This window comes from Aphis gossypii, chromosome X (assembly GCF_020184175.1).
Source record: "Aphis gossypii isolate Hap1 chromosome X, ASM2018417v2, whole genome shotgun sequence".
Lineage (NCBI taxonomy): Eukaryota > Metazoa > Arthropoda > Insecta > Hemiptera > Aphididae > Aphis > Aphis gossypii.
Window position 1 is genome coordinate 30854460 of NC_065533.1, and position 11636 is coordinate 30866095.

Genomic DNA, 11636 nt, shown 5'->3' on the forward strand with positions numbered 1-11636 from the left:
GGTTTCTACTATGTTGTATATTTATAAGACGGAGATAACACTTGCGGGTGTGGCGTCCTCTTATGAATAAATATTCATACCATTACTTGGTACATTTGTTAACCAATACCAGAATGGCAGAATACCTGAATACCTTATAACTTGTCAGTAATGCTCGGAAAAACAATAAACGCAATTAAAAAGAATTGCCCGTGTTTTAACTCTTAATTAATACGAATTGTAATCCATTGACGATTATCTATGTGATGATGGCTCAAGGTTTTGGGAAAATAAGGGTTTAGAAGAAATGTCGTCTGAAACAAAATGTTGTTTATAACAAATAATTGTACTACCTTATCTATTAAAAACTTAATATAAAGATAAGGAACAACGAGTGAGCCAGAAACACATTTTACAAATTTTTTTTTGTTACATGTTTTCAATAAAATTTATTTTTGAGTAGATAGATTTTAAGTACGCTCACAAAAAATGTTTTGGAATACTATTCGCGGATTGTCGTCAACACTGTTTAAAGCATCAAGTGGTCTATCAACCGGCAATAAAATTGTGTCTGTAAGTAAATATCAATACATTAGGTATCTTAATTTTTTAATAGTTAAATTATGTTCATTAAACTGAACTTTGTTTCTGTTTAGAGCAATGGGAGAAATGTATACACAAGCCTAGTCAAATATAATGAATTGTCTACTAAAGATGAAACGCATCGAGATTCGCCAAAAGATAGGTCAACTGTGATACCGGCCGAAACTAGTATTGAATATCTGCAAAGTGATGGTATGCAATTTTACACATTTTTCTAAGTTAAATAAATATTTCTATTAGATAATTTTCTAACAATTACAACTCGTAATTCAATAAAAATTTTGATTTTTTTTCCTTTTACGAACCAAAAATGACAAAATCCTTATTTATACTGCTGAAAGGTTAATGTAGTCCAAGAAACATCAATAAATTAGTTTTACAATTAATTAATAATTTGTATAATTTGTTTGTTGTTTAAATATTATTTATTTTCCAATAGTTGAAGAATATCATTGCCTATGAAGTAGGTTCTGTGATTGTTGTTTAGTTTTACTAGAATAAATCAATACATTTTTCTCTTAGATCTTAAATGTATAATATTAATAAAAAAACACCTTAGTTCTGAATCTGCATATTAGTACATTTTCGAAAATTGCTGTGTACAATTTTTTCTAATTTTTAAATAAAATAAAACAGTAAAATACTGTTATATTTAATAGAATCATCAAATATTAAACATAAACAAAAAATATTCATAGAAAATTGCCAATAATGTATATTAACAAAGAATAATCAAAATTATAATAAACAAGCAATCTTTTTACTTAATGTAATTGTTTTTGTTTATTGATTTATATTTTTGATAATTGATTATTCTTTCAATATATTAATGTTTTTAATATTAGACATAAAATTTAAAAATAAATATAAAGAGTAATTAATATTATTTACATATTCTATAGTTGAGTAATAAAATCTATGACTAAAATTGCCAAGATAAAAATTACCTTATTTATTTTAACTGTACTTTCAATAGTCTATTGAAATTTTTTTTTATATTTTTTTCTAATTGCATTAGTTTTTAATTTAAAATAATTATAAGTAAAGTTGAATAATTTTTTTATTTATCTATAGCATATAAAGCTACGTATGGAAATAATCCTGTATGGAAAGAATATCGCAGAAATCACAAAGGAAGTATTCCACCACAAAAAACTAGAAAAACATGCATAGTGAGTTGTAAATTAAATTAATAACCAAAGTTGTTCTTAGTGCTATTATATAATCATATATATTCATATTTAGAGAGCTGATATGATTGCAACTGGTAATCCATGTCCAATATGTCGTGACGAATACCTCATACTTGACTACAGAAATGTGGATTTGCTCAAACAATTCATATCTCCTTATTCTGGAAAACTATTATCCTATAAGTATGTATATTAAGTGTATATGAAATAAATTATTCAATTGGTATTTTAGATTTTTGAAAGAAAAAACTCATTTGATATTATTTTTACAGTTTTCATTATTTGAATAATAAAAGTTTTAAAGATTTTTAACAACTTTATACATCAAATTAAAACTAACATAGGTCATAGATCACTTTATTGACCTAATATTTAAAATTGTTTACCATGAGTAATATTTGTTTTCTAAATAACAATGGCTAACTAATCATATTTTTACTAATTTATATAATACTAATATGATGTATATTTTTGTTTATAGATTAACTGGAATTTGTCAGAAACAACATGAAAATTTGATAGTTGCTGTAAAAAAAGCCAAAGACTGGGGATTAATTAAATTTGATCTTCCAATCAAACATTACAATTATGATGAATTTAAAAATTCAAATTAGTTTAAGTTTATAGAGTTGTATTTAAAATTAGTTTACATACTATTTACAATAAACACAAATTGGGTAATAATTGTGTTGCTATAATATTTAAACTTCAGTGAGCAATCAATCTATGATAAAATTAATAAATATAAAATAAAAGTTGTTTTTAAAATTTAATCTTTGTTTATACAAGTAAATATTTTGAATTTCTGATGTAATAAATAAATTTAAAATCTAAAAGGCTTTTGTATGAATAATACAAAACAATATTGTTCATTAGTCACAACAAAATCATTTCACAAAAATGTTTATGTTTTTACTTTTGTTTAAGTAAAATTTAATTATAACTTAAATAATAATAATTTTTAGTACTTCAATTAGAGATATTTTTTAACTATTCATAAAAATAAGAAGTTAATATTTAAATAATTTAACAACTCAATTTCAACTTTAAATTATTTTTATTCATATGAACAAAATATCTAAAATCAATTATTATACAATTTTATTTTTTAGATAGTTAACATTTTATCTTGTGCAGAAAATACTCATTTTCTTTTCTTGAAATTATATCAGCCGCATTTTTTTTAATTTAAGTAATACTTGAAATATTGAAATCTGAAATAATAAAGTCATTTTAAACATGTAGTTTTATCAGCAAATAAAACAATAAATTATGTGAAAAATTATTTTTTATAGTTTAATAGTACATTATTTTTAGTAGTAGAGAAGGTTATTTTAACAGTCCAGTGTTTAGAATATTTGAGGATTTTGAATACAAAAATACTTATGATACTTCAGATACTTATATTGAATATTTGTTTTGAATGTTGCCAACTACTTACTATATAATTAGGAAAAAATAACTGGTTATTTGATGTATAAAAAACTGTTGTACTATAATATCATTAAGTCCTTATTTAATCATATTTAATTGCTTTTATTTCTTGATATAAATATAATTGAAGTTTTTTTTTTTATCGGAAAATACTATAAAAATAATCACTCACAAATGTAAATAAAGTAAATATAATTGGTGTAAAAATAGATAAAAATTAATAAATAAAAACTTTTTTGTTGACATCAAGTTTAGGCCAAACCAAATGACTTATATTATTTATGTTATTTGTTAAATGATTCGAGATTTTTATTTAACTAGAAGTGTCTACCTATGGGTATAATTTATACGTTATACCTACCACCTATCTATAATATTTTTTCTGAAGAGTTGTTATTATTTTTTGAATGAATTTAATGTTAAGTTAAAATTTTTACGAGGTAAACAAATTTATATACAATTATGAACCGTCGAATTGGGGTGTCAATCTCTCTACCTTAACCTACCTAATCTAACCCCTGACCTACTGAGACATTTCTGAGTTAGTAACTATTGACAAATTTTTACCATTTAAATTGTTTCAAAGACTTAACATACACCAAAGTACTCTTGAACCAATATAATATATTCATGGTGTAGGTAGCTATGGTTTTGTAAAGGTATTAACTACCATAACTAAATGACAACTTATAAAAATATGACAAAGTACGGCCATAAACACACTATATAGACATATTACATTAAATATAGGTAGGTAATTTAAATAAAACTAAAATATTGTATTGAAATATATAGGTAGGTTTATATTAAATAAAAAATAGAACATAGTACATGCAACAGTAAATATCCATTATATCCAACAACTTCAAAAACAATCAATTCGTAACAATTACTGTTAGTTTAGACTCTAAACTTTAGAGCATAAGAGTATGCAGGAATTTTTCATACTTTTGTAATAAAGAAATGCTGAAAATGTTTAGCTGAAAATCTGATTTTGTTCTACAAATATATTCATCCAGCCTATCTAGTCAATAATTTCCAAGCTCATTTTTAAAGACCAATTTCTTAATTAAATTATTAAGAGAAAATAATCGCTATATTCTTCAATAACTAAGGTAAGATATATAAGCAATAGGTAATTCTTAAGTTTGTAATTAACTTATACGATTAACATTAATGTGATTTTATTTTAAGTCTATAGCCACTATAACATATTTTTTTGTTTGATGAGCTAACAAAAAAGCATTGTTAATTTTGTGTGAACATAACAAAATAGAATTTATTTTTGGTTAATTGTTATAACTTATTGAATAAAAATTAAGGTATAGACGTACAGTTTAGGTACTCTCGATTTTCCACGGAATAGGGTGGATTGGCATCCATGGATAATCTGCAAAATTAAAATTCAAACAAAAATGTTATAATTATGTCATATTATATGTATTATTAAAACAATTGAATGAATAAGAATGATTTAATTTAAAATAGTACTTTAGGAAAATTATATTAGAGCATGTTTTATTGTTATTTAAACATTCATATAATATTACAAAAATACAAAAATATTTTAAACTTTATAAATTTTTTTATAATTTTTGTATTCAATTGTATATAGATGAATCCGCGGAAGGTAACAGGTAATCGAGAGTACACTGTATTAGTTTTAAATAAGTCACTTATGTCTGCTGCAACACGAATACAATTTATGAATATTTAATATAATATTGGTAGAAGCAACAAGTATAGTCACATTTTATTTATTGTCATAACAATTTTTATATAGGAATAATATATTATAATTTTTAAGCCTATAAACTGAATGTTGGAAATAATAAAATAAAATATTAAATTCATACTTTAAATATTAAGCTTGCCACTGATTAATGCTTAAAAAAAAAACTAAAAAAAAAATGTAAACAATTTTAAAAATGCTGAGATGATGTATTATTTCAATTATTACCAACCATGCATAATATAAAACCAAAAACAATTATGTAGGTAGGTATCTAAATCTTTACTACCAAAACATTGAAGTGTTTAGTCTTCTACTTTTAGAATATTATATCACAATAATATTTTGAATCAGTCAATAAAGTGACAGTGCTTAAATAACACTTACCCAATTTGACAAGTGTTTCTTAACTTTCTAAAACATATTTTATAGTCAATTTAAGTGTTTTATAAAATCCCTTTTTTAAATTCTAAAATAATATTTTAATTTATTCAAATAGGTATTACTTTGAAAAACAACATAAATTAATGTTTAATAATCTAAATAAAATCATTAAAAAAAAAAAACTATTCACACTTTTAATACTTTAATATGTAGAATGTAGATATTATATTATCCAACTTATAATAAGCAATATATTCTCGAAAATATTATAATAATTCATAAATTCAATAAATACATTCAGAGAAAATACAGTTTTAATTTCTATGATTTCGTTCCATTGATTTAATATTTTATTGTTTTCTTAAAATGATTAAATAATCTATATTATTTTTTGGAATAAGTTTTAGTAGTCATTTTAGCTAGGTATTTTATGATGAAAAGCCGCTCATTGACAGTCGGACTATCCTTACCGAAAACATAGTTGTAAAAATGTATTGTTATGTGTTTGAATATAACTAAATAGTTTTAACTTAAATAAAAATACATATTGTATTTTATTGTACAATTATAATATCAAATGTCTGCTTAGTACTTACCATTTGGAAAACAAAACAGACGGCTACATTATAATTATTATGTATTACAACATAATAGGTTTAATACGATTTTTGGAGGTTTTCTTTCTCCGGAGTTGAGTTAAAATTGTTTGTCGTTCATTCAACGGCATTAATCCAGTACATTATAATGTTATAGGCCATATATAACGGGGCGGGTCCATTTTCCTCCAAAAAAATAAAAAATAATTATTGACCATTTTCCTCCACTTTCTATTTTTCTTCAAATTCCAATAAATAAAATAATAAAATAGTATATTATATTATATTTTTTCTATAATACAAAGTAAAATAAAGTAAAAAAATACGACGTTTGTTTGCTCAAAAGTCTTTTGATTTTTTTGGAGTATGAATACTTCTTATTTAACAATAATTAATATAAGTTTGAATTTGCTTAATATTATTGAGCCACATAAATATGTTTGGTTTTTCTTTGTAAAAATTTTCTTTAAAATGTGAATGGAATGACTCACATGCATTGGTAGTTCGTAGACTCAAATTCATTAATTGCATAATTTTATTTTATAATACGCGTATTTATAATAATTATAAGTAAATCAGTTAAAAAGTAGATTAATGGTCTAAAATAAATTTTAACTTGAAATTCAAGTACATATAAGAATAAAATATAAATTATATTATATGTGCATATTATTTGTGAGCGTATGTATTTGCTAATTTAAGCAAATATAATTTGTACCTAGTCATTATCTATTGTTTCTGAAGACTGCTTAATTAGCGTAGAGCTAACATTTTTATTCGAGTTAATTTTCAAACATTTAAATATACATCATTGAAACGATGTTCCTATATGGTGAAAATTTCAAGTAGGTAGGTATTTACAGTAATTAGTTTTTGAGTTACAACCATATAAAAAATCGATTTGGTCTAAAACAGGTTTTGCGTAAAAATTACCGTTTTTCTGTTAGTTTATTTTGTTCGTCTCGTTTTTTTTTTTTTAATGGTTTGAAAATGTTTTACCTGTACAATGTACTGAGGATATTCACTTTGCCATCAAAAACCACTCCCAAAGTTTGAAATTGAAGCATTATTTCGACAAGTTATGCAGTTCACAGACACAAAAACAAAAAAAAACAAAAATAAACACACATCATTGTAAAATCAGTACATTTATCACTTCGTTCAGAATCTAATATAATATATTTGAATTACTCCTAAGCTATCAGCTAATTAGATTTTTTTTTTAATTTCAATTTATTAAAATTGATTATCAAACCAGCAGTTAATTAAACTTTTGTAACTTTTTAAGTTATCTGTAATATGAGTTTATAACTATAATTATAAATTTTTGTTTTAATTAATTATTTATGAACAATACTATACTGTTAAATATATTAGAAGTACTAGCTGATTCTCGGAAGAAATATAGGTACTAATAACGAATTTACCTATTAATTTAAGAGAACGTTGTACTGTATACAATTTTTTTCATAAATATTTTATCGTTTCTTTAAAAATGACGTGTAACGATAACGATTTGAAAACACATAAATTTACAGAGCAAATCGTCCGGTATGATAATTTCTTTTTAGTTTCTCTAAATTGATGCCCGGCAACGATGATCTTCACGCTTTCAAACGGACACATTGTTATGTTAATCAGTAAGCATCAAAAGTCCGTCGTTAATTATTATTTTGGTCCACACGAAGACGACCGTTCTGAAATTTTGAGGGACGATTTGATAGTCGTATAATACTGTTTTGTGTAACTGATCTCGAATTATAATGCGTACGCTCGGTACCCACAGCAAGTCGTTTAAGCTACTCGGACACGCGTTACTATTTTCGTGATTAAAACCAATAATGCTGGTCACGGCGATAAATCGTACACCAGAGCAGCTAGCTGGTAGGTACTATACCCTGATACCCATATCAGCAGGCTTGTCGTGAGATTAGCGCGTGTCGATGCTAAACATATTATAATAATGGAAATAATGCAATTATAACACCCGTACTATAATATAGCGCGTTTCGGGTTAATGTCAGGCCTTGAACTTTATTGTTATAGGTAATCCTCTTGCAAAACAAATTTGAACCCTTAAGAAAAAAAAAATTGACGTTAAGATACATTATAGGTAATATTATGTATATATTATATGATTAAAATCAATTATTACTTGTTATTAGCTGCCCAATGCACACCATCTGCATTTAACAGCACATAGTCTTCATACATTTTTTTCTTACTATAGGTATACAAATTTATACTACAATTCAGTTTATAAGATTTAACTGTATAGACCATTTTTTCTTATTTTGTAAGTCTAAGCTAGTATCCACTAAAAATTATTTTTGAATGCATATGTAGATTTGTCATTGATTTTTAGTTTCAAATAATAGTACAATATACAGTGTATAGTATACATCATTGTATTGTTTTTCTAGCATATCGATAAAATCGAAGCCAGACGAGTGTACCCTCAGTTTAAAAAAAGTAAGTGATATTATTATAGTAATATATCTATAGAATATGTTGTCAGTACATACTTTAACATTTTACAATATGTTTGTTTCTCATACGTAATTTGTACTATTTATCTTTTTTAATTTTTTTATATAATATGTATACATAACAACTTTAAAGGATACACGATTGATGATATTCTGATTTATATTTAATATTTTTATTACTATATGCATAAGTATAATATATATGATATATATATATAAACAGTCATAGACTCTATAGACTGTAAGTAGTGTAAGTAAAATAATGATTAGCTTAGTCAAATAAAACAAATGGAGAGCGGATTTATAGGTTCTTAAAAGTTTAAATATTATGTTAAGAGAATGTCAGCGCACTATTTGTTTTCTCTTTCTGGCCCACGCGCAATATAGACAAAACGCATTTACGAAGAATCATCTTTTCTATCATTTTAAATAATCTTAGAGTAAAAACACCCATTGCAAAAATGATAGAATATAATATTTTTGAGGGAATGACATATCGATTTGTTAAAATATGGTCTCAAAACAATTTAAGCATCGTTTAAATATACAACATTATTTTGTTTATTTTGAAAGTCAAATACAAAGTCAAATAACAATAAAATATAAAATCGATTACTTAAAAACATAGAAAAAAATGATTCTGCGTAAATGCGTTTTGTCTATGTTGCGCGTGGGCCAGAGAGAGAAAACAAATAGTGCGCTGACATCCTCTTAATTATAATATTACAGTCGGTAATCAGTATACAGTATACACTAATGGAAACTTAAAATATGTTCAGAAAATGCTTAAATCTGAAAATATTCTAAAATAATCCTAATTATCTGTATTATTATAATACGCTATCTAGGTATAAATAATATAAATAATAATCTATGATGATATTCCTTTGGTAAATGTTACATTACATTACGTAGGTAGGACAGGTAGGTATATAGTATAGGTAGTGAGGAAATTATAACAGATTTGATTCAATATAATATGTTTTTTCTATCAAGAAACTAGAAAGTCGTCTGCTAAAATTAATATCTATATATTATGTGTAATTTTCCTATACTTCATCTTTGAATACTTGGCTGTACGATTTTTTTTTTAGGTCAAAACATTTCATAAAATTAAAAAATAAGATTTTTTACAGATTATGTAGTTTATCATCAATTTATTATAAAAAATAAGTTAAATATTCTCTAATCTTCAAAAAATATTTTTGATATAATATGAAAAATACATTTTTTTCTGCGAATTCTGTGGTTAATAATAACCATAAACATTTTTTACTTCTATAAAGATATAAAGCAGCAGAAAGTCAATAAAAATAATATTATGTAAAAACCTAAAAAATTGTTTTACCTCAAATAATTGATTATGAATGAAATATAAAAGTATGGATTTTAGAATTACGTTTAAATATAAACACAGATACCTAACGATATTGTAGAATATTAGTATTATAGTAAAGTTACAAACTATTGAACTATTGAAAGTCATAATAATTCAATACTGTAAAAAATTTGAATTCTTATGACCATGTATCTATATATAATCCGTAGGTACTAGGATAATAGGTATAATGTATTTCTGTACAAAAGTGTGAGAAGTTTATATATACCTATTGTATAAATTTAGACTAGCTATGATGTAGTATAGCCTCAAAATATTTTGAATAAGCAAATTCCAAATACATTCTGTGATTATATATTAATTAACACGAATTATTTTGATAAACAATATTATACTATGTATGAATGTATAATATACTCATATACTTTAATATGTAGGTAATTATTTATTTCAACTTCAACAGTTGACACCTTCATACGAAATAAAAGCTTTAAAATATGTAAAATAGATCATGCATTTTGGAATCCATTATATAATTTAAGAAGTCAAGAATAATTAATATTTAATAAAATATTTATTAATTATAATGACAAACAATTTTTTTCAAATTTTTGAATAGTCAGAATGTCAGATATCTACAAACTAAGTAAATTTTAAAGTTCACAAATTATAATACATTTTACAAATACATTAGGTATTTAAAAAAGTGTAAGTACTTAGCCAGTTTTAGCCAAAATCATAGTTTACCTTTTTTTGCTTATATAAAAAAAAAAAAAACCTAGTTAGATAGATAAATTCTATAATTATATTATAGTTATAATGTTATAAATAAATACATTAAATATAAATTATTAAATTAAATAAACAAACTTCCGATTTTTTAAAATTCAATTTGGGTATGATCTTAATGATATAAATTTTTGTCTGTAGTAAAAAAAAATTAAATTAAATTCAAGGTTCCTGATAAAAGTTATAATATTCTTAGTGTAATTTTATGTTTTATGTTTTTTTTTAACATAAAACCATAAGAACTATTTTTTGATTTCTTACATTAATCTATCATACGAAAAATTGTATTTTATTAAATGACCTATGTTTAATAGTGATTGGTTATCCGTCGTAAACCTTTCTATGTATACCAGTATAGTACAGGACATAGGTATATATATTTTATGCACTTACACAGACCGAGACACTAAAGTTAATTTGTTATGTGAGATACAAAAATATATATACCTAGTTTAAGCAAATAGTAGGTTAACTGTATTTATCCATTATTAACACTTTTTATGTTTTTTGTACTATATGATATCATTGATATCCATTAATCATTATTCATTATGTATATTAGTTCATGGCGTTTATTTTTGTACTTGTTAAACCTAACATTTTATTTTTAAATGAAATATTCAATATAGGTAGTCAATATCCATACTACTAATTGAAATGCAGAAGAAAATATCCAGTACTCTTCAAACAAAACAAAAATAGTTTTTTCTTAAACATATTATGGTAAACTATATGTATAGGAATCTATTGGTTTTAACTATATCGAGTCGATAAAACTATATTATACGACTTTAATGTGTCACTAATTCGTTTCAAATCCTCTTAAAATAGAAAATCAGTAGAAACACGATGTTTTAAAGAAGTAAAAAATGTTATCTTTGGATTATTATTAATAAGTCAGTTAAAAAGTCGCTGTAGATCATAGATGGTTGGTGATTTATTTGAAAAATGAATTATGAAATGATAATTAAGCTTATAAAAGTTATATTATATCTGTAAATTACAGTTATTTATTGCACAGTTCATATTTTGTAAACTGTAAGACAAACTCGAAATCGGCAATGGGATGTTACAATATCGTTTTAATATTCGGTCGAT

The 11636-nt window shown here is 23.9% G+C and overlaps 1 protein-coding gene and 1 long non-coding RNA gene across 2 annotated transcripts; one reads left to right on the forward strand and one right to left on the reverse strand.

The window, feature by feature from the left end:
- Window positions 1–350: 350 nt before the first annotated feature.
- LOC114130557 (28S ribosomal protein S18b, mitochondrial) lies at window positions 351–2545 on the forward strand. Its single transcript, XM_027995548.2, has 5 exons — window positions 351–552; window positions 636–774; window positions 1657–1754; window positions 1828–1958; window positions 2257–2545. Exons 1-5 carry the CDS (start codon window positions 469–471, stop codon window positions 2387–2389), a joined length of 585 nt encoding a protein of 194 aa, XP_027851349.1. The 5' UTR covers window positions 351–468; the 3' UTR covers window positions 2390–2545.
- Window positions 2546–2653: 108 nt separating this feature from the next.
- LOC126552728 (uncharacterized) lies at window positions 2654–7100 on the reverse strand. Its single transcript, XR_007606140.1, has 3 exons — window positions 6921–7100; window positions 4544–4599; window positions 2654–2989 (listed from the first exon to the last, which is right to left on the reverse strand). It is a non-coding gene; the product is annotated as an uncharacterized LOC126552728 (long non-coding RNA).
- Between the last annotated feature and the right edge of the window lie 4536 nt (window positions 7101–11636).

Bases quoted from the DNA above. Each gene is read 5' to 3' on its own strand.
- LOC114130557 (XM_027995548.2), top strand. From the start codon at position 469: ATGTTTTGGAATACTATTCGCGGATTGTCGTCAACACTGTTTAAAGCA. The intron at 775-1,656 runs GTATGCAATTTT...ATTTATCTATAG, and splicing joins TGAATATCTGCAAAGTGATG to CATATAAAGCTACGTATGGA. The intron at 1,959-2,256 runs GTATGTATATTA...TTTTGTTTATAG, and splicing joins GGAAAACTATTATCCTATAA to ATTAACTGGAATTTGTCAGA.